Source organism: Pygocentrus nattereri, chromosome 4, assembly GCF_015220715.1.
Source record: "Pygocentrus nattereri isolate fPygNat1 chromosome 4, fPygNat1.pri, whole genome shotgun sequence".
Lineage (NCBI taxonomy): Eukaryota > Metazoa > Chordata > Actinopteri > Characiformes > Serrasalmidae > Pygocentrus > Pygocentrus nattereri.
This window is the reverse complement of record NC_051214.1, coordinates 24,014,433-24,038,688: the sequence shown is the minus strand read 5'-3', so window position 1 is coordinate 24,038,688 and position 24,256 is coordinate 24,014,433. Positions and strand designations below refer to the sequence as shown.

The window sequence follows — 24,256 nt, the reverse complement described above, 5'->3', positions numbered from 1 at the left end:
GGTGGTCAAAATGCCTGATCAGTGTACACCATAACGTATTTGCAGGGTTGAACAAATACTCTGATAAAGTAGGTAAGGCTAAATACTGAATACACTGTCATAATTGTGTTCAGTAATGTACTTCATTGCAATAAAAAGTAATGTAGTCAGAATACATGTACAATACATGTTAGCACAGGTGAAAATATTTTTTTGTTCACTTTAACCCTCTATTGCACTACGTTGCCTCTAGGCAACAAACCCATTTTCCTTAATTTACTCTAACATTATACATATTTAATGACAATGACAGGGTTAATAATAAAGGGAAGATTTTGAGTAAGTCAATAAAAGGGTGTGTTTGGTCATACTATCTCTTAATTAACACTTTTAAACCTCTTTTTTAACATACAGTATATATATATTTTTTTTGAGAAATTCCTGAAGTACGTTTGTTGCCTAGAAGCAACATTGTAGGGCAGTGGAATGGATTTGGTCAGTCATGTCCACTCCCGCAGAGATTATTAGCTTGCTACCATGCCGCAAAAAAGCTCAGTAAAACTAAAGATTACTAACTGTCTTATCAGCTTGATTTATCAGTCTACTCAGGCTTTAGTAGGAACTTCAGTGTTTGTAAAGAAGCTGTTAATTGGGATACTCTTAAGAAATCATCTAAACGAACATGTTTGCTACATGCCATAGTTAATAAATAAGCACTGATGGTGTTACTGTGGAGATTATTTGAAGATGTGTGTATGTTTTTGTTCTTTTTCAGTGGCTACATATTCTAAAAGTATTCCTCTAAAAGTGTAAAAGATAACTATTCTGAATACCGCTTTTTTTTAAATGTAGCTTGGACTGAAAATAGGTACTTCATTTGTGTATTCTGATGTATATGTTACATCACAACCCAGCCTATTTGTTATGTGTGTTTAAAATAAAGATATTTAATAAAGCCTGTGATTATGAAGCCATTATCACTGAGAGGAGGATTTGATCCTGAGACATTAGTCTAGTCAAAGCCGGTTTATGAGGAGCCTGGCCGCTTCCTATTCCCCTCGTTATATCATAGACCGGCTCTGATTCTCCTCTCTACAGGTTCTCTGGTCTAGTCTGCTACAGTGTGTGCGCTGTTAGTGACCTCTTGTGTCCAAAGCTGATGTCTGCAGCGTAAAGATTTAGCCTACTGTACAGAGCCCAAGGGACACCACAGAGGTTTGAGCCCAGCACTGCTTGTCCTCTAAATTATGCAGCTCACAAATTCCACTGTGAGGTCGTTTGTGAAGCGACACGCTATAGCCTGCCTCTTTGTTCGAGATGGCATTTCCTGTCACTCATTCGCACTAAAGTTACTCGAGGACCTTGCCGTGTAAACCGATATTACTTTTTCCCATGACACACGACCGGTTGAGTGATCTCGCAAACGCGGCGTAATTCAACCCGAGAGCGGCGATTAAGTAAGAAAGAAGCTGAATAACACCGAGGCCTACATTTCTTGACGCGCTTTCTGAGGGCGCGCGCGTGCCTCTCCGTTGCCATGGAGACGAGCTCGCGCAAGGAAAAGAGACGCCGAGCTTGGAAACTCGCAGCGCTGGAAGTTTACTCGGCCGACAAGAGCTGCCGTCGAGAAAGTGGCTGGATTATCGACAGAAACCGGGTAAATCTTCTTCTTTTCACTATAAGCAGAACATCTAACCTGTTAATCCGTTTGACTGTGCTTTAAAAGTGTCATTCGAGTCTGGAGGTCAACTCAGGTTTGGCAGCCGTTTCTATCCAAGTTTAGCTGTAACGGTCGAGTAGCCTCGCTGATATTAGCATAGCGAGATTTTTAGGTTAGGTTAGCCGTTAAGAGGCCTGCTTGATTTATTTAAGCTCTTAATCTCCCGTGTATATTTTGGTTTTTCCATCTGAATTTACACGAACAAATCGTAAGGCAAATTATTCAGTAACTTCATGAAATAAATGTAAATTATTCATTCATTCATTCATTCATTCATTCATTCATTCATTCATTCATTTATTCATTTATTTATTTATTTAGTAAAAGCCCCTCAAATGAGCAGAAACTGTGTTTTATGATCTACACATATTACTATATGCTTATAATTTGCTGCTGACATCTTAGACACTCTTTGTATTAATCTATAAAGGTAATTTTTACAGAGCAGATCACTGAAGAGACGCCATCTGTTTATTGTTTATAGCCCAGATTTGTGGACTAAGTAGAAAAACAAACTGAGTTCAGCTTCTTTTATTATAAGGGTTTAAAATGACACCACCATCTATTTGACTGGAAAGAAGAGTTACAGCCTCATACGATGCCCAGCTTCTGGATGTAGCTTATGAAATATGAAATTTATGAAGAATATGACGAAGTGCGTTTTGGAACCACCGGTGGTCCCAAGGAGATTAAGAGGCTATGCTTATATCATCACTATTTCAGCAGCTTCATTCTCCCTCAGTCTTGTTTTAAGAATTCCAAGTCCTGCTAATTTTGTATGTAACAGTAAAAAGAAGAAAATCCCCAGAGCTGAGCGAGATCTTACGGTGTTTATCAGTGTGTTCAGCTGGACTCCAAGGGAAATTCCACCGATTTTTTAAAAAATTCTGTATAATTAAAGACTAAAGATGTAAATAAAGCCATTCTGTGTGGTTTGATGAAAAATGTTGCATTGTAGAGAAACGCGCCAAGTCTGAGTTGTTCACAGTGGTGGTGATAGGCACCAGACGTCTGAAGAGTTTAAAGGGAAATTCTGCGAAATTTTCTAAATGTCTGCATAATTCAGCGTTTGAAATGTAAACAATGTCCTTGAGTGGTTTGATGTGAAATGGTTCATTTGTAGAGAAACCTACTGACTCTTGATTTATTTACAGTGGTGCTGATAGGAACCAGGGGTCCTGATGTCTACAGCACAAATGTAGCCATTTTATTTAATATCCAGAACCGCTAACAGACACAAGTCTTCTGAGGTTTTTGTATGTGATGTTGGACGATGGTAAAATAGTGGTAAATCTGGAAACAAATAACAAAAAAGTTTTCTTTGGGAACTATTTTGCCTTTGAACACCCTGAATGTATCCCTCCACCATGAACAGATTAAAACAAATTGATTAAAATCTCAAAACTGCGGTAAAACAATGTCTCAGACATCAGGCTGAGTATTCATAACCATTTAATGCAATAACTTTCTGTGATGTAGCTTTTAGGGGCCTTCAGACGTCAGGTTCCTATCACCACCACTGTGAACAATTCTGACGTGCTGAGTTTCTCTAGAATTACACATTATGCACCAACTATTCTGAATCACTTTGTTTACATCTTAACCACTTATTCATGCAGAAAAAATGGTGGAGTTCCCCTTTAATGTCTCTAAAAGCTTTCTAACAGGAATATATTATTTTAAATATTGAAAAATGATTGACCTTTGTTAGTACCTTTCACAATGTCTCCTGATGCCTGAAACATTTGTTGTGATAGTTTTAAGAAAAGGTTTTGACTTTAAACATATTTTTAAAAACTCGTTTTTAAATATATATAGATTCACTGGTCATTTTGAATAGCAAATATGATGGCTATATTGGCTTTGTTAACATTGTGACCCCTGGTTCCTATCACCACCATTGTAAAGGAAAAAAAATAAAATAGTATGTTTCTCTAGAAAGGAGCAGTTTACATCAGATCACTCTGAATAACTTGGTTAATATGCCAATAAATCCCCCAGGGAATTATTTTGTAAATTAACCGTAGTTGTTAAAACTGGGGATGACAGAGTTACACTGCCACTGAAAAGTCTGAACTAGTTATATAAATGATTTGTATTATGTTACATAAAATGGTAACGTGTACAGTGTAGATGTAACGTTTACAGGCTGCACACCAAAATGTATTTTATTATATACTGTAAATTACATACTTATCTATTTCGAGTCAGTTTTGCAGAGTTATCGTCCTCAAGATATGATCACCACTTTTCAAATATTTTCAAAATTCATCTGGATGTTAATTTTATTATAACTTCATTCTCAGTGTTATACAGCACCTTTCCTCACTCTGGGCACATCTGTTTTTAGTAGCATCCTTGATTTCTATGCCATTCTAAACAGTCTAAGCCAAGTTCAGTTATCCCACCAGCACCACCACCAAAATTAGGAGCTTTTATGTCAAGGGCATTATTTAAATAGCACCTGAGGACATTGTTTATCTGATTCTACCACATTTATTGATGCATCATGAATGAATTTGAGCTTAAAACGTTAAGTAATGTCTATTAGACTACTGCACCCTATGTTACACACTTTTGGGTTTCCTTTAAACATTAATGTTATAATTGAAGGGTTTATAGACCATAATGAATACACAATAGGTATATTAGGTAATGGGGAAACTTTAAAAGGCTTGTATATTATCCAATTTCAGTTTCTTCCGAAACTAATTCTGAATCAGTAAGCTGATTCAATTACAAAAGTAATTATTAATGGAAATTCAAATTAAATAATGATTATCATTCTGGGCCTATATCTTCCATGTCCCATATTACGAAGCTTTGTTAAAGCACACTGTGCAACTACTACCTGATGTCTTATAATACATCAATCTCTGTAAGTGAACAATATCATTTACTACGTAGCTAAAAGCATAACTTCATGTACCCTCATCTGACCAGGCTCCAGATGGCGTCTACGGTGGCTGAAGGCCGGCTGGAAGTGTTGCAGATCTGTCGACTGCTGCAGTGTGTCCATGAGGGCAACAAGGCCCAGATAGAGAGACTGGTCAGTCTGGGTGTTGATGACCTCATCAATCTCACTGAGCCACACGAGGGCAAGGGTGTTTTGCATTTAGCTTCTGTGGCTAACAACACCGATATGGTGGAGTTCCTCATGGCTCAAGGTGCCCGTCCTGATGTTCAGGACAAGCAAGGGCGTACACCAGTGATGCTGGCCGCAGAGCTCGGACATGACAGAGTAGTTGCTGTCCTGGCCAAAAAGCATGCAGATATGAATCTGACAGACGTAGAAGGAAAAGGTAGAGTATCTGTCTCTCTCTCTCTCTCTCTCTCTCTCTCTCTCTCTCTCTCCTTTTCTCATGCAGTATACAGTATATAGTGCGTTTCAAGCCCTTAATTTGCATGTAAATATTGCAAATGCTTCTTATAACAACTAAAATAGCAATTCAACTTTATCAGAAACCTTTATATGTTGTAAGCCCTGCCACACTTTCCTCATGTGAAAGGTCAGGAATGCCTGGAAAAACTGGTGTTATGGGATTTTAGATTTTAATATTTCTATAAGCTGCTGCAGTTTTAGTTTTGGGTATCTAGTTATTGTGGCGTATATTTACATGTGCCATTATTAGTCACTGAAAAAAACAATCTAGAAAAAACAGAGCTTCCAGACTGTATATCAGGCCCAGCATGTGGCCCACAGGCCACAGTTGGCTTCTGAGGATGTTTGATGTGGCCCACCAGTTACACTAACCCCACCTACTCACCCAATGAGAGAATAAACATATTTTTACATTTTACTCATTAAATTCTCAATTTCTTTTTAAACTAGTTTAAAAAGTATTTTAGTTACCAAATATAGCATAATGTTAACAAAAAAAAATTAAAAACATGATTTAAAACTTACCTCTTTCTTTGTGCATTGTGTTGTTTATTTTTTGGGCCTCTGCCCACAAAAATCATTGTATTTTGGCCTCTTAAGATGAAAGGTTTGAGCAACCCTGATGTGTGCTGTTTTTAGTCACCCCTCCAAAAGCGGGAGGTTTTTTGTCAGGGGCATTATTTAAATACACTTGTGCAATTTAGCTGATGCTGTTATCCAGAGCGACTTGCAGTTAGAGCTGATTACTTCATTTGCCTGCTCTGTGAATTATCAGTGATTAGTTTGCAGTTTGCGTGGTGATAATCTAGATCGCTGCTGTCGGAAGAAAAACTCGTATCTCCATTTTTGTCGCTTTTCAGTTTTTTTTACATAATTTGAAAAAGCCTGTTGCCCTTCATACTGTATGTAAATCTCATGAATAATGGACCAAAAGAAACTGCCCAAAATGACTTGGAAAAAAATCTGATTCTGTTGACTTACATTAAAAGTAAAGTAGGTGTTTCCTTCTCCTGTAAAGTTACCATTTGTAGATAGTTTCCTTCTGACACGTGACATTTTAAATTCCCTTACTAATAGTCTGGTAGTGACACTTGTTTTTTTTTATTTTTTTTATTTAATTAATTTTTGCTATTTTTCACCTATTTTGGTGAGATAATGAGACCTTTTAAAATGGCTTCCTAGTTTATCTTTTTCCTTAAGATTCCTTTGGAATCTTACTATTGTTCGGTACATTTGTATTATTTAGCCTTTTTAAAAATGTCTTGATTACTCAATTAGTCATCAAAGTAAGCGATAGAATATGTGATTTCTTGATAGCGGCAGCTCTCTTTGTTGAGAAAAGCATGTTATACAGAAACACACTGAAAATTTAGAAATCCATAATGTAGAAACACACTTACTAGTCATTTTTTCTTAGAAATGCCAGATTACTATCTGTAACTGTGTATTGCTGAAGTCTTAATATAGGCAGTGTTTGACTGCAGTAGCCATGCTTCATCTACTGTAAACAATCCTGTCATTATTGCTTTAAGTAGAGCTCCTCCACAGAGGTAACTTTAATGCATCTTCATGCTCCACTGCTTGATAAGTGGTAAAGTAGATGGACTACCAAAGATGAAACCCTTGACATTCGACTTATGCACTCTCTGTCCCACCGTTAAGATATTGATGAGGTTTCAAGTACTCTTCCTGAGACAGTAATTCCACAGAGCAAGGGGCTCTGCAAAACTCCTATTAATTCATCTGTCACATAATTTAACGATTGCCATGCCATCTGCAGGGATCAGACTTAACAGCGTGCAGCATCCTCCCTTTGTGCAGGATGATGGCTTCTGTCTAATTACAGATCAGGGCAGGGCCCAGCAAAGCTTGTCCGTAATCCGATCTGACTCTGGCTGCTCTCCCAGGCATGCTCTTCTACTGCGTCTGTCCCACGAAGAGACACATGCGCTGCCTGCAGGTGGCGCTGAACAGCATGGCCGACGTAAACAACGTGTCGCACGCGGGCGTGCCACTCTTCTTGCTGGCCTGCGAGAACGCTCTGGAGTGCGAGGGCATGTGCCTCAGCCTGCTGGAGAGGGGGGCTGACCCTAACGCCACCAATCAGGTACAGCATCCCAGGAGTGTGCGCTGTACTGACCAAGTATGAGTAAGCAGAGGTGCTGTGAGTGTAAGTGTGTGTGTGTGTGTGTGTGTGTGTGTATGGGTGTTCTTGTTTTTGTACATTTTCAGGACAAAAAACATCCAGACTTTTGCAACAACAAAATGCTCCTGACTTTGTAAAGTGCTATGTTTTGAAGCTCTGTTTAATTTTTCTTTAAAAAGGATTAGGATTACATCTAGATAGTTATACACGGTTATAGATAGTTATACAGATAATGCATATGGGACATATGTAAGATTATGTGATTATGTGCCCATCTTTATAAAAACAAAAAAACTAATGTGATATGATTTGATGGACGGAGCATATCACAGTTTGTAGGAGTGTGTGATCAAGCATAAAGGATACTGTTTCTATATGTGAGAACAGGGATATGAATCATTGGTTCTACAAAGTGGTATGATTCATAACCTATTTGGAGACCAAGACATCCCTTGCAATAACATTATTTGTGTTATTTTGCCCTTGTGAGCAGCAAAGGCCTGTTTTGATGCTACTAACTGTAACTCAGTTCCACTGTAAAGGGTTTTAGTGCTGTCCAATATATTGTCTCTATCCTACGTGTTTGTATCCAGACCTTAAATCCAGATTCAGGTTCTGGATTTTGTATTCAGTAACTGACTGGCACCAGCAGAAACTTCAGGTAGGGCTGCAACAGATACTAAATAATATTTAATAAATTCAATAATTGAGGAAACAGATGTTTGTTTATTAAGCCACATTCTAGCAGCTCTGCACAGTCTTGTTGGTGATTTGGCTTCATTTGTGAGACTACCTAAACTCAAGGCAGCAGTATCAGTCCAAACTCCATGAAAAGTTCCTTTATGTTCTGGATTGCTAGCCAGCATGTTCTCAATTGTACTTATTAACAAGAATAAATGAGAGCATACAGCTTACTATCTAGTTGTCTGGAGCTGTAGGGAGATTATACAGACTGTGCTGGGCAATAAAATGAAAAAAACACTGAGTGAAACCCTTCTTATTTGTTCAGAGTATTCAAGTATTCACAATCATATTCAGTAGAATATTCAAGAATGGAAATATTCAATAGTTGCAGTTCAAAAGTTCCCTTCATTCAAGCTCCTAAAATGCCATCTATTTCAACCCAAATACCATCCAAAACTTGGACACTGCAATCTAAAATATTGTGATAATGAATTTTGTCAATGCAGGCCAGCACTAAAGGGTTTAAGCCCTTTCTGTGATCAAAGAACCCAAACTCAGGAGATATTCTTTTGGGACAGCAAGTCACTTTGCCAGATCTTTCTTTCCCCCATTCCGACACACTACAACAAAAGCTGTGTTCTGAAAATGCTGACAGCGTGTATATGTCAAAATCCTGTCAGCAGCAGAATGTTGGGGGAGGCAGGGGTGAATGCATGAACTGAATAGACTTTGATAGCAGGTGTGTGAGGATGGATTCCTGGGCTGTTTTTCAGGTTACAGGGCGCACTTCATTGATGGAGGCGGTGAAGGCAGGGGCAGCGGGGCTGGTCAGAGCCATTCTCAAAAGAGGGGCCAATGTCAATGCACTGGACGCCAAGAAGTTCCATGCAGTTCACTTTGCAGCTGAAACAGGCAACTTTGAAGTAACTACATTTTTTTTTATTTTGTAGCAGCAGTCACATGCCACACAGGAAGGAAATGCAATAATCGTATGTAAAAAAAATTAATTTTATATATATATATATATATATATATATATATATATATATATATATATATATACACACACACAAACATACATGTAATTTTCCCCACTTTTTATTTATCATTCAAGCACAGCAGCTGCCCCTTACATTGTGTGAATGAACAATGGATGAAAAGAAATGCTCCAAAATTTCTTGGAATAAAATCTATTTACATTAACTTGCATTATAAATAATAACATTAGCTAAAGGACATTAAATACAAATACATGGTCATTCTCAGATATTTTCTAATGTATTTAATGACTCATTTTGCATATATATTTCTTTTCCATATTCTTTTCCATTCTTTTGGCAAACTGACCATTTTTTAAAATGAATTTAATTACGCTGAACTTCATTATGTTATTGGGTAAAAGTCAGGTAGAAGTAAGTAATTTGTTTGCACCATGCCGTCTAATCTCTTCTATCTTTTTTATTATAAGCAGCACGAACATTTTAGGCAAATTATTCTTTTCAGCTCCACATTATTCCCTGTGCAGATCATCCAGGTGTTGTCTGCATATGCGGCGGATATGGGACTATTGACAGCCGAAGGGAACACAGCTCTGCACTATGCTGCCCGGGGAGGCTTTGCTGACTGTTGCAGGTTTTTGGCTCAGAGAGGTAGCCTACTTAAATGATTTCAAAGGGATTACAAGAAACAAGCTGTATCTTCAGTTGAATCTGATTATGGATGTACTTTGAAATGAAAGCAACTTGCAATATGTGAATAAATATCTTTAAGTATCTTTATCTTTATCAATCCCATTTCACCCCTCACCCCTACCACTTAACCCATAGCCTTCTGTTTTGTGTGTTCACGTCAGGGGGTAGGGGGTCCCAGTTTTTGTTGAGATAGAGGGATAGGGCGAAGTGTTAGGGCTACGTGGCCCTCCAAACAAAGGTTTTTCAGAGACTCACGCCAAGAGTGTTATAAGAAAAAACAGCAAGTTGGCTATGCGTATATGTTACAATAACCATTGTATCATCTTAATTTATTGTCGTTTCAGTGTATTATAGTCCTTTCCTTCATAACAAGCATAAAAAATAGCTGATAGCATGCTAATGTCTTGGTAGCTAGCTAGCTAACCTTCCCATTCCACCTTAAATAGTCCAGCAGTTCTGATGCCTGAAGTACCAGAATGTAACTGCTGCAACATTTAAGGTGGAACGGGAAAATTCAAAGAAGAAGCTGGGGAATAGCTGACTTCAGCTTCATATCACCAAAGAGTTAGTCCCATTTTGTTGGGCAAGATTTCAACCACTACCCTTGTAACTCAGTTCCAAGGGGTTTGGGTGATACTCGAAAACAAGGGGTAGGGGTAAAAATAAGAAATGGGATTGGGCCTAAGTGTCTTTACACTAGCACTTCAGTGACCATACTGCCACTGCAGTTTGAAGTTTTCTTTGCTCCCACACACTTGATTTAACTTACTCATTGTTTCATAATTGGCAGGTTGATGTTGAAGCAAGTGTGTCAGAGCAGTCCACACAAGAATGATAGCACAGAACACAGTAGCAGCTTCCTTGTTCATAATGCCAAGTCAACGTGACCAAGAAGCCACACTGCAAAATAGCTGCTATTCATCCTCATGCTAATTTGAATTTCTCACTGACTAAGCAGTAAAATAGAATCATGTCTGCCTTGAAATTTGTGACAATTTCAATCACTAACTATATTGTAAGTCTCCAGATTGGTAAAGCTAATGCTTTATCCTAATGATTTCAGGATGCAACCCCAAACAGAAAAACCTGGAGGGCCTATTACCCCGTCAGATTGCCAAGGACTTGGGTCACAAGGCCTCAGTCAAAGAGCTGAAGAAAGCTGAACGCTTACATGGGAAGTTTTCTAAAGGCTCAGGTGGCACTAACGAACTATGGGCACTGACCCTCCATGACTGGTCTCATGAGTGTGAGGCTGAACTGCGTAAGGCCTTCGAATCTGCTTCAGACGGAATTGTTGGCATTGAGATGGTCTCCAGGGAGACGTTTATCTCTGTTCTTCATGAGCTCAAGGCACCTATAGAGGGCGAACATGTCCGGAGAATCCTGCTGGCTCATGACAGGCAAAGGCAAGGCCTGATTAACATCAATGAGTTTTTCAAAGGTCTCAGATACCTGCCCAGGACTTTCGTCATGGCCTCCTATGAATCAAGGAAGAAGAAAAGGGCAGGGAAGGCAGGAAAGGCCCAGAAGAAAAGCAAACTGAACCTTCCCATGCCAATTTGCTCCATCCCACCAGAACTCATCTACCGTCGTGATGATGGCGGGCCGCCACATTTTATGATAGAGAGCTACCAGCTTGTTACGGACCCTAACCGCTTTGACAGGGACCATCCACCAGGTCACCCAATAGAGGACGACTCAGCCTGGTACATAGACGAACCAGAGAAGATCTACATAAACATCAGCTACTGCGTTAAGACCGGAGACACTGACTCCCTAAAACTCGCCTTTAATCAGAAGGTCCCCGTGGATGTAAAAGATCGCTTCTACAAGACACCGCTCATGACTGCTTGTGCTAGTGGGAATTATGAAGTGGCCAAGTTTCTGCTTGACCTTGGGTAAGGATAACCATCATATTTCAGGCAATTAAAGGGCTTCTATCACAGAAAAACAAATAGTGTATTGTATTTTGTTTGAGTTTCAGAATTGTTATGACCTACGGAGCCCTGCTGGTGATGTTCTGTATAAATAAAAAGAATGCGTGACCATGACTTACTAAGGCATGGGAATGAGATGATTAAGTCGTGACCACCACTTAGTAAGCTGGGATCTCGTGCCCACGCCTTACTAAGTCATGGTACAACTTAATCATCTCATTCCCAGGCGTTATTAATTCATGGCTGTGAATTAGGATTTTGTTCCCATGTGTTAATAAGGCGTGGCCATGCATTATTTTTATTTATACAGGATGTCATCATCAGGGCTCTGTGATAACCCATTCTAGGCCCATAATAGTATTTGATAATGGACTCTTTTCCTCAGACCAAACTCCGGACACTGTTTCAACGGTAAACCAGTTCAGGTTTATACACAGTTTCTTAAAAAATCAAGGTTAAGTTTTGGAAAGTAAGCTTTATATAAGCATGTGCTAAAATAATAAACAAAACAACGAAAGGTTCTACAGACTAACAGAACCTGAAAACGAAAATGGAGCAATGATACAAAAAGCTATTTGAAGCCTCAAGAAAAGGTAAGCAAAACGAGTGGCACTCATCTCCTACGTTTTTCCAAAATTTCACAAAGACTTTGACAAAATTTAACAAAGTTTCATGAGCCACCTTTCACGAATTTAACAAAGCAAACACAGCGAAGCAAAGAGTGTTGGATGGGTCTAGATAGGTGTACTTCTAGTTCATGTCAGATTGGAGGACCCTGAACATCTTCCCAGGGAGTGTGATCGATGACCTATTTTATAGCAGAGTGCTGCACATCAGGCAACATACAAACAAAACACAGAACAGCAGCAGCAAGCTCATAAAACAAATATTACATCTGGGAGTCATAACGAAACATACTGTCCACTACACAAGTTACACTGGAGTCAACAAAAGGCAAATTAGACATAAAAGCTATTAATCTGGGTAATTAACTGCTCAGAAAAAAAATGCTAAAATTGTCAAACACATTAATATTGTAGTTTTCTTCCAATACCTGGTTTGGCTAATCAATCATTATGATAAATCAAAGGGGCTCAGGATGGAATTGAACAAATTCTTATGACAAAAATCTGGAGCCAAAGATTTTCTTCAAACTTCTCAGATATCGAAATGTAACATATAAGATAACTATAAAATGTGTAACATAAATTCTTGTTAGTACTGTGTTTATGTGCATTTATGTCCATTCTATTAATGTGTGATGTTTTACAAGCAAAACCACACTTATTTCCAAGATGAATACTTTTAAATAATATGCTTGGGTGACTTTGGCATAGTGCTGTATATGTATTTATATGGAAATATATGTATTTTCTCAAGTGAATGCAGCTGTCATTGGGTTTAAAGTATAATGTGTAAATTACATAGAACTTTTAGAAATTCATGAATGTTTAGGATATTCATGAATGTTTTAATCTGCATTTTATACTTTACATCCTTCGCATAGATGCATAAATGTTCAAATTTATACAGATTTATTCAAATACTGCATTACATATACTCTTTTCTATATATACTGCTACTAGAACATTGTTACATTGTGTAAATGCTAGTTAAGGATAACTGAAATGTAAATGTTTGATAGAGCTGATGTGAATGCACGTGACCAGTTCGCCTGGACTCCATTACACCACGCTTGCCATGCCGGACAGCTTGACATCATTGAACTACTGGTGGGATCAGGGGCTGCTGTGGACACTCCAGCTCTCAATGGGGCCACACCTTTAATGAGGGCAGTTGAGAGCGGCAGGCCCTGTTGTGTGGATTACCTTCTCAAAGCTGGAGCCACTGTGACTGCAGAGAATAAAGCAGGTACAGAGAAACGTCAGCACATAAATCAGTCTATATAGCCTCAGAAATAACACAACATTCACTGTTCTTGATGTCATTCAGTCATTCAGATGTCATTGACTTCTTCTGTTTAGTTAAACTCAACTCATCATCACAACCTTATGACATTATTGACCTTAAATAACACCACATCCACACTCTACACTTCTGTCTTTACTGCAGTGACGCAGCAAGAAAATCCCAGTATTTTATTATCTTCCTACACAAGCAATCTCATTGCAGGCTCGAAGCATATATCACCATTTCGCTATTGGATCAGTGCTACCTCATCACAGTGGGGGCTCCTGAAACTGTGGTATATTAAATCATTGAGATTGATCAACTTTGGGCACAGCTGTCACACTGGAGTCAGGGTCTTTTAATCTTTTAATTGCAGAGCAAAATTGCTTGGACATTGCCCGTGCTTACGCGGACCTTAGAATAGTGGAGTTGATCCAGGCTAGGATTGATAGCCTTCCCAAGCCAAAGGACAACAAAAAGGACAAGGTTGCCAAACTTCAGGCTAAACCCAGACCAGCTACCTCCACATCATCTAAGGAGAAGGTATGAACAGTATGAATGATGACACAACATTTTTTTAGTTGCACCTTTCCATCTCAGAATCATACATAGACAAAATTTTGCAGTTATGCAGATCTATAAACTACAGCTGAGTATTTTGTGGTTTCATTTATGCTTAAGATTTGAGGGACAGCTGGAATCTGACTGTTATGAAAATGAAATTAATGAATGACTAAAATTGTCTTTTTTTGTTGTTAATTTATGGCTATGTGGACCCTTTTCACACTTACGGATTCTATGCAGCAAAAGTCATTATAGAAGGTAAAACATTATAAATAAGTGTTGCTGATAGCTGTGTAGTTACACATTAACAATACATGCAACAACAATATAACTACTGGTGAAGTAGTTATTGTTGCAGATTACAGAAGTACAGCTTGTGTACACCGATCGGGCATAACATTATGACCACCTCCTTGTTTCTATGCTTATTGTCCATTTTATCAGCTCAGCTTACTATATAGGTGCACTTTGTAGTTCTACATTTACAGACTGTAGTCCATCTTTTGTTTGGTGTACTATTCTCAGTCCAGCAGCGTCACTGAGGTGTTTAAAAAATCCAGCAGCACGGCTGTGCCTGATCCACCCAGACCAGCGCAACACACACTAACGCACCAGCACCACCACGTCAGTGTTACTGCAGTGCTGAGAACGATCTTCATTGATGTTACAGCATGTTGAAAAGGGTGAAGGCAATTAAATACATACATCTTTTTTTTATTTAAATTTTTTAAAGACAGTGCTCCAGTGTAACACAAAATACAATAAGCAACAAGATACACAGCAACAAAATGAAGCACCCAACAGCCCCCCACCCCATCCCCCCATGGCACCCATAAACCCACTGCTGATCAAAGAAGAAAAGAACAGTGAAAAAACAAATAAACGAATAGTCTCTATGACATATCTAGTAAGGCAAAACAGGTTTCACAATAAGTTGACAACTTTTCTAGCTGCACCCTCCAAAGAGCCCACGGTCCTCCCATTAGCTCCATGGATTCTTGCAGTTGAAAGTTCCATATTAATAATATCCACAAAGGTGAGGATCCATTGCCGCCAGCACAGAAAACTGTTGAGGTTGCCAACACAAGGCTAACGTTTTTTTTGTATCTGTGAGACCAGCCAGCCAGATTCGCTTTTCAGCACAATTTAAATTACATTCAGAATCGTCAACCAAAAGCAAAGTTTGTACTGTATTTGGAATGGTTTTATTGAGAATGTCTGATAGTGTAAAATCAACCTTAATCCAAAACCTACGCACAGTTAAACACTCCATATGTACATATGTAAAAATGTACCATAAGTACCATCAGGACAAAGATTACAAAGAGGAGATGCAGTAAGGCACATATGGAAGCGTCTACAGGGAGGTAAATTGGATCTGTGGATAAAATTGTAATGAATAAGCTGATGGTTAGGATTCTTAGAGGCTGACGTGAGGTTATTCCATATAATAGGGCAATTGATTTGACCTTGGGCACTTTTAAGCTCTTTTTAGCACTTTTAAGCTCTTTTTCCCAAATGGCCACATGAAGGCGAGGATAGAGAAAAAATGAGAAACCTGGTATACTGTAAAATGCGAGCAAGTCTTGAAATGTCCGAAGTCCCGATTCATTAAAGATTGGGCAGCGTTTGTGCCAAACAGTTGTGGTTTTAGTTAGTTTTTTTTGTTACTAATTAGAGGACCATGTCTCAGTTTACATCGCTTTGTAGGAATATTCAAGTAGATGAGATCTTGTAATCTATGTGGAGCAATCAGAGACCGCCTCAAGAGACCGCCAAGATGTTTGAGTATCTGAACTGAGCCAAACTGACAATGGACGAAGAACAAAGGAATAATAATATAATTTAAAATTAGGAACAGAAGTCCTCCATCTGCTTTATTATGCTGAAGAGTAGCAAGTTTAATTTGAGGTTTCTTGCCTTTCCATATATAAGCTGAGATACAAGAGGGAAGTTTATCCCAGAAACCTACAGGAGGAGGTAACGGAATCATAGAACTTATAAAATTAACTCTAGGGAGAATATTCATTTTCACTACTGATATGAGTTTGAAGAGTAATAGGTAAACGACTCCAGTTCCTCATATCATCACATATTTTATTAAATATCTGGTTAAAATTTTTCTTAACTGTTAATTGAAGGGATGAATGAATTTCAATCCCAAGGTACCTAAAGTGATTTACTACTATAGGGATAATTAAAGAAGACATATTTATCTTCCTCATGGCATCATTCAAAGGAAGAAGTGCAGACTTTGTCTTATTGACCTTATAGCCAGTGACTGCAAAAATATCCAGAGTGGAGAGCACATGAGGAAGTGTTACAGGTACATTATTAATGAAAAGCAGAATGTCGTCAACATATAAAGAAATGTAGTGATGAGTATTATTAATGGTTATTGGAGAGTAAAGTGGGGAGAGGGGCTCAAGTGACAAAGCAAATAAGAGAGGAGAGAGCGGACAGCCTTGTCTAGATCCACGAAAAATAAGTAAGTATATCAGGTGCAAAATCAAGGATATGTAGCAGCCGATGAACACTGTCAGAGGCAAGTTGATTTTTAATAAACCCTGTCTGATTGTGGTGAACTAATTTAGTCATATATGTTTCAAAGCATGTTGCAAGCACCTTAGCAAATAATTTGACATCTGATCCAATTAAAGAGAGGGGGCGATAACTTCTGCAGGAGGTTGGATCTTTTTGTGGTTTGAGAAGAAGAGAGATTATTGCTGTGTTCGCATCCCTCTGGAAAGAACCTATTTCTATTGCATTATTTATCATGTCTAACAGAGGTGGATCTAGATGGGAAAAGAATGTCAAATAAAATTCTGGGGGTATACCATCCATGCCTGGAGCTTTCCCTTTCTTCACTGCTTGTAGAGCTTTTTTGAGTTCATTTAAAGTTACTGGCTGGCTGAGCATATCTGCTTCTTCTTTAGATAGGCATGGTAAATTTAGAGCCTTCAGGTAACTCATGTGATCATTGTATTCCATCCGTGATTCAGATTAGTATAACTCCGCATAAAACTGCTGAAACATAGATTTAATCTGAGCCGCATCGGTAATCAAAATACCCTGGGGTGATTTTATAACTGGAATATCAGAAAAATGTTCACTATTGTGCAATTTAAGGGTCAACAAATGGCTTGGACAACTACTATGGAAGCATACTATGGACAACTACAGAACGCCTTCTAAGTAAAGAATTAAGTTCCCCTTTAATTCAAGCTCAGCTGCAACAGTTTCATTATAGGATCTGTAGTGAATGAACAATTTCATTTAGTTTCGTTGTGAAGCAAAAAGAGTGGATTTCTCCCTAATGTATCCCTTTAATTGTTTGCCACAAAATTCGTAGATCTGTAAGTGAGCCATAATTGATAGCCATAAAATTTTTAAGACCACAGCTAAATTCAGCAATAAATTTTTAATTCTGCAGCAACGTAGTGTTAAACCGCAATCTGAGAGCATGTTGAGACAGGTTGTGTAAGATTAATTTAGAAATATTTGGATGGTGATCCGAGAGTGATGAAGGGATGATTTCAGCTGAGTGAACCTGTGATAGTAAAGCTGATGATATGAGGATAACATCAATTCTATAGAATGATTTGTGTGTCGCTGAATAACAAGTATATTCTCTTGAAGAGGGATTGAAGACACACCAAAGGTCTAGGAGAGCTAGGTCAGAGGCAAGCTTGTTGCAGAAATGTCAGTTTTACAAGCTTTTAGCTTGTAGTATTCACTGTACCTACATAACCACTATGCAAGAGCTGTCCATTTTATTTCAAAGTGTAACTTTTACATACATAATATGGAATATTTGTGTTATAGCAGAGTACCCTGATCAAATCACATGGAATACTATTAATCTGTAATTTCACAGGATCGGCGTAAAGATGAATGGATGCCTGCTCTTTGGTTAGATTACCATGTCACAGTACAAGTGTACTACTACAGCTACCTAAAAGTAAGGAGAGTTTCTAATGTAGATGCAGTGTAATTGCTCTTATAATGTGGGTAAAAACACACCTTCTGTTACAATCTGTTAATACAAACAGCAGTTCATATGAAAGTGACTACCCTCACTTTATTACACAGGTAATTACATAAATATACACTATTACAGCTTTCAAGATACCTGTTTAAGTACATGATGTTGATGTATGCCTATTTACATAATGTGTACTTCTGTAATCCATCTGTGACAGTAAATACCTCATTAGTAGTTACATTGTTGTTGCATTATTGTTAATGTATAACTCTGTAGTTATTAGCAAGACTTAATATTAAGTGGGACTGGAAAACATTAAAGCAGTTGTGTCTATGAATGAGACTATAGAGGACTCATTTTTATGTCCTTATTAAAGTATTTATTTAATTTTTACAAAAGATATTGTTCAATTGGTGGAGTAGTTTTTATTTTCAAGATGAGGGAAAATGGATAAGTTCCACATTGGAAGCAGTTTACTGATGCCTGTCCTTTTGGCACTATTTGTGAACAGGTGACAGAATATGTGACATTATCACTAAATAAAATAAAAACCGGCAATGTTAGATAACATTAGGTAGATAAGCTGGTGAACTGTGTGGGTTATGGGTGGTGATTTTGTTGATCGTATGTTTTTACACTTTTGTAATAAATGTTAATGTTAGTAATATTACTGCTCAAACACTGAAGTCATTAAACATTGTCATGTTGGTTAGCATAGAAGCTAACAGTTAAACAGGTAAACACTAGACGGCTAACATTAGAGGACTTCATTGAATAACTTGAGATGACTTTAGAGTTCATGAGATCATTGCCTTGTGGTCATGTTGGTAATTCTTGAAGAAAAACTTGTAGCCGTTGGTCACTCAATGAAAATAAAGACTGCACCTCCAAATAATTTTTTTTAATGCGCAAATTGAATAAATACCTTAAGCCCTTTTTCACTTTGACAGGAAATTCCCACCTGTTTCCCTGAGTTATTATAGTTAATATATTTTTTAATATAGTTAATATATTTTTCTCCAGTAACATTGATGGAACATACTTAGATAGAAACATGTAGAATACTATGCGAATGTTTTAGGTATCTAAGCAAATGTTTAAACAGTTTACCACAGCAGTGAGTTTATCACAATATACATTAGAATAAAGTCATATTCACAATTCAAATAATATAATCATTATTATTTAATATTCTATACATTTTGTTTATTCCAATATTAACACTTCTCAGCAAATAAACACAAACTACACAAATAAATAGATTTTGAAAATGTGTCTTGGGTGCCTAAGACTTTATCACAGTACTGTATGATGTACAAAACTGAAATCAAACTAGATTTTCATTTTTGTAGGTAGGCAGGCAGGTCTACCTGTTTTTGTTGTGTTTAAATGCTGTTTTTATTGCAGCAATTGCAGCAGCCATCTGTTGAGAGGTGTGAATTCCCCTTTCAAATCAAGTCAAGTCTTTATTTATATAGATAGCACTTTTTACAACAGGTATTGTCACAGAGCAGCTCTACAGAAGCAGCTTTTACATTGGGTCCGAGCCCCAATGAGAATCGCCAATGGCGAAAGTGGCAAGAAAAACTCCCTAAGAGCAAGAGGAAAAAACCTTGAGAGGAACAAAGACTCAAGAGAGGAAGCCATCCTCCTCTGGTCGACACCGGATAGCAAACAGCATTAGTATAAAATATTATAATACAAAATGGGGAAAACATTAATTAGGTTAATTAGGTTAGTCTTAGTTTAGTTTCACCTGTCATTGCTCACTAGCAGTTCAATAGTCACAACATTTTACAAAGGGAGCCAACAGTGCCCCAGTTAGTCTGATAACTTTTATGAGTAAAATATTTGATCTGATATTTGATATCAATGTACTGAATCAATTTTTGCTCTGACACTGGAAAGGCCACTAGGGGACCTGCAAAAACTGGTTAATGAGAACATAAATGTGTGCATCCTCTACATTTTCATTCGTAAACACAACCACTGCTGTAATGTTTTCCCTACTGTGACAACTTCCCGCTGCGTCAAATCCAGAAGTGTGAACAGAGTCTGTTATAATATAAGCCTCATAATGTAATAACACCCACACATTGGTTGCATCAGCTTTGGTCGATTGACTAGATTTGGGGTAAGTGAAAACTGCAAATATCATTTTTCACCAAAAACTTTGTTCACATGGTTTATTTGCCACTCCACAACTGAGAATGCACCTAATTCCCTGGCCATAAAGCTGTTTGTTACAATATAAACGTGATTGTGAAATTCAGTGACTCTGGAAAATGTTCATGGGCCGCACAAATAATCAAAGTCAGATCAAATAACTACACTCAGGCGATTATGTAATAATCAACAGGCCAAAGCTTTTGATAAAGGACTGAAGGCTGTTGTATAATTTACAGCCACATACTGTATGAGCACAATACTCTACTGTAGGTTTACACAAGCTGGTTTGTCACTTAATACACAAGTTGTAATTGATCTGTCTCAGTGTAGCCACAGCCTTTTCACCATCCACATCCATATTCACTCTGACTGTGGAAAAAAAGGAGTAGGCCTTGTTCGAGGGAAAGTGTAAGCAAATGTGAAAGGAAGTGTCAGATTACCCCCACACACAAATACCCACACACATGACAAGGCAGCAGCGCTGCCTGTTACTGTGGCCGGGGGAGGCCGTGTAGAGCCCCTCATTAAAATTCACGCAGCGTTTGTGGCCGTGTCAGCATGTCCTGACGCCATCTTGACTCCATGTCTTCCCAGCGACTTCATTCAGCGTCTTCACAGCAGGGGGCGAGCTCAGCAGTGAAGACAGCAGCGAAGGCGGACAGCGTGATCCTCCACAGCACTCAGATCACCAGTGGAGCACTTAACAAAGTGGACATCAGCTTTGCACCTAGAACGGTAGGTTAAATAGTTTAATTGTGAACACACAGTTTGTAGAATCTCCATAAAAGAGTAGAGTGCACACTAAGGAGCAGCTGCACATGAGCCTAAAGTCACCATAAGTAATGCCAAGCGTCTGCTAGGATAGTGGATATTGCTTTCTCTGGAGTGTACAGTTGAATACCTTTGCCATGAATTGGAGTCTTTTGTGATCAAGAACTAATCATCCAGTATCAGTACCTGACCTCACTAGTTCTTCTGTGGCTGAATGCAATCAAAAGCTCACTACAATGATTCAACATCCAGTGTAAAGCCTTCCCAAAAGAGTAGAGGCTGTTACTGCAGCAAAGGAAGACAAATGTTGGATGAGCAGGTGTCTACAATCCTTTGGACATAGTGTATATATATTGAGCACTATAGTTTCACATTCTACCTACTAGGGATGTGAAGTTTAGCAAATTCTCTTGACCAGTAACTGACTGATATTAGTCTGTGATTAAACATTAACTGGCAAACCTAAAATAATTTACATGACCCATTTAACACGGTGTGTTACATAAACAAGGCTTTAGATTTTACTGAATGAAGAAACCTAACCTAACATAACAGATGTGATAGTAATTTGATGTAAACTACTTATTTACATTTATCGCATATTATTAGACCAAGTTAACAAACATATATAGGTGGTTGGTTAGTGTAGTGGTTAACACCTCTAAGGTAAGGTAAATAAGGGTCCTTGGGCAAGACTCCTAACACCACCTTGGCCTACCTGTGTAAAATGATCAAATTGTAAGTTGCTCTGGATAAGAGCGTCAGCCAAATGCCCTAAATGTAAATATATGGCCTGAGTGGGCCTAGCATGAAGTTCACATGCATAGTTTAACAGCAATCAACAAAAGGTCAGAAGCTTGCAGCATTTAAGGTTTTTTTGTCATGGGACTAACTACATAGGCTGATAGCTAGTAAACACATTTATAGGCCTTAAGGCTACACTCAACAGGTGTTAAAACTCCAGCAGCACTGCTGTGTCTGATCCACTCGTACCGGTACAACGCACACTAACACACCACCGCCACATCAGTGTTACTGCAGTGCAGAGAATGATCCACCACCCAAATAGTACCTGCTCTGTGAGGGTCCATGGTGGTCCTGACCACTGAAGAACAGGGAAAAAGGGGGCTAACAAAGTATCAGAGAAACAGATGGACTACAGTCTGTAACTGTAGAAGTACAAAGTGGTCCTATAGAGTAAGTGGAGCTGATAAAATGGATAATGAATGTAGAAACAAGGAGGTGGTCAGAATGTTATGCCTGATCAGTGTATCTATTCAAATATTATTCTTTCCGGAAATTAAATGAACTTTGTAACTGAAAGTATTGGCCAAACATTTATGCATTTGTCAGTTAGCAGTTAATCAAGTTAACAATTAACATCACTAGTACTACCTCATTGTCAGCAGCTGATTATAAAGGCCTTCTTTGGCTATTCTGTATGTTATAAAAAGAAAAATACTAATCTCTGCAGGACTGTGTCCCTCCAGGACCTGCTGAAGTAGAAGTAGAATTTACTTTGGAAATCACAGGAGTTGCTCTTTAGAACCTAGGGGCACTCCAGGTTCTTTGCATCAATCAAATTTAAACAATTAGTAGCCATCATTTATGCATTTAGTCATTGGAAGTTGTCTGTGTTTTAGGTGTGGGGTAAACAACTGACCACCCACCAACTGATGGAAAAGAAGGAGAAAAGAAGACAGCGTTTCACCTATGAGATAGACTTTGATGACTTCAAGATGCCTTTCAATAAGAACCTTCAGAAGAAGACTCTGGAGCTGTTGGAGGAAAGCTGAGATTTTAGCTCTAAGGCATCTATTTGTAATATAACAGAATCTATGATTAGGAGTGCCGAACCATAGTACAGTAAGTATCGCACTTACAATGCGCATTTAGTGCTGTCCACTCATCAACACTGCTGGCTGTGAAGCAAAGGGAGTTCTGTGGTGCTTTGCAAATAGCTTAATCAATTGAATATATAGATCCCTGTCACGAATGAAGCCCATTCATTTACACCTTTCATAGCCATCACATCTTGGATCACCGAATTAAAGTCAAATGGGTGGTGTCTCGTTGTAGTTTGGGAGACCCCATAGTGCTATTTGTTGTCTCTCTACCCATCCTCCTCACTGTGCCTGAGAGCAAAATGCACATACGTCCTCTTCCAGACAGGTTCATTAAAGCTCCGGTTATTCAAGACTTTATAATTATTGTGCTAACAGTAGCTATGGGCTTTTTCCATTGTGGAGCTATTTTTTATAGCTGTTGCCTGATTTATGAAAGTCATAACAATCTCATTTCATAAGTGTATTCCCTAATCGTCCACATGTTTATGAACCACTACAGCAAATTGGCTTTAGATGTTAGACTCCATGGAAGTGCCTAAACACTCAGATGGACTTAAAAAGTGAAATAAAAATTTAAACATGCTACATTTTGTTCTTAAGATTTTCTAGGGGTGCCAGTAACTGTGACACATGTGGTTTTCTGTTTTGTTTAAAAAATTTATTTTTTATTTTTATTTTTTTTTGTTTTGTTTTGTTTTGTTTCCTTAGACTAAATTTACTTTAGTTAAATGTAATTTTTCATATTTTTACTGTATGCTAATTTATCACAAGTACAGTTTTTCATGACCCACCTTTACTGAGGGTGCCAAAAATGATGGAGCTGACTGAGTATACTGTTGCTTGGTCTAAGATTTGTAATGTGAAATTAGGTATAATGATATCTGACAACAGTCTGTAAAGAAGTCAAATAAAGGAGGATTTTCTAACATTATGGTTCGCTTGTACATTTCAGACTAAACAGTTAAAGAATGCTTATATGCCAGTGTAACTGCATAGCATATGTTGCATTTATGTAATTATATAATGCACCTGCATATTAATGTACTATAACTATTGTATACTGTAACTATATTATTACTAAGTGTTTTATCTGTTTGCCACAGTGAGTTAGTCAGGCGAGGATCAGTGGTGTATGAAGGTGAAGCAGGAGATGAGAGATGCTGCCTGCGTGGGCGTGTGTGTGTTGGCACGTAGTGTGTGTCCTGTCTGCCGTAGCGTCTGCTCTCTGCAGGCAACTCTGCACACACTCTCCTCCTTTATCCTGTTTACCTTAGAGCACAAGCAGCCATGAGCGCACTATTAAACCTGCCTTGAATCTCAAAACAAGAGATATTGAGAAAAGAAAGTGGTCTTCTTGACTGAGACACTGAAAAGCTGTTTCCTCACCGTCCCAAATCAATGTTCCCTGCGTCTCAAACCGTTGAGCGATGTTATTCAATTTGAAGGAGAATCTCAGTTCTTTTCTATAGT

At 38.2% G+C, this 24,256-nt stretch overlaps 1 protein-coding gene across 1 annotated transcript; it reads left to right on the top strand.

The window, feature by feature from the left end:
• Nucleotides 1-1,190: 1,190 nt before the first annotated feature.
• On the top strand, nucleotides 1,191-23,717 carry ankef1a (ankyrin repeat and EF-hand domain containing 1a). Its single transcript, XM_017718443.2, has 10 exons — nucleotides 1,191-1,636; nucleotides 4,643-5,001; nucleotides 6,989-7,188; nucleotides 8,685-8,834; nucleotides 9,437-9,560; nucleotides 10,666-11,500; nucleotides 13,185-13,411; nucleotides 13,827-13,993; nucleotides 20,763-20,903; nucleotides 22,583-23,717. Exons 2-10 carry the CDS (start codon nucleotides 4,650-4,652, stop codon nucleotides 22,733-22,735), a joined length of 2,349 nt encoding a protein of 782 aa, XP_017573932.1. The 5' UTR covers nucleotides 1,191-1,636; nucleotides 4,643-4,649; the 3' UTR covers nucleotides 22,736-23,717.
• The last annotated feature ends 539 nt before the right edge of the window (nucleotides 23,718-24,256 follow it).

Bases quoted from the DNA above. Each gene is read 5' to 3' on its own strand.
- ankef1a (XM_017718443.2), top strand. From the start codon at position 4,650: ATGGCGTCTACGGTGGCTGAAGGCCGGCTGGAAGTGTTGCAGATCTGT. The intron at 11,501-13,184 runs GTAAGGATAACC...AATGTTTGATAG, and splicing joins AAGTTTCTGCTTGACCTTGG to AGCTGATGTGAATGCACGTG. The intron at 20,904-22,582 runs GTAGGTTAAATA...TCTGTGTTTTAG, and splicing joins TCAGCTTTGCACCTAGAACG to GTGTGGGGTAAACAACTGAC.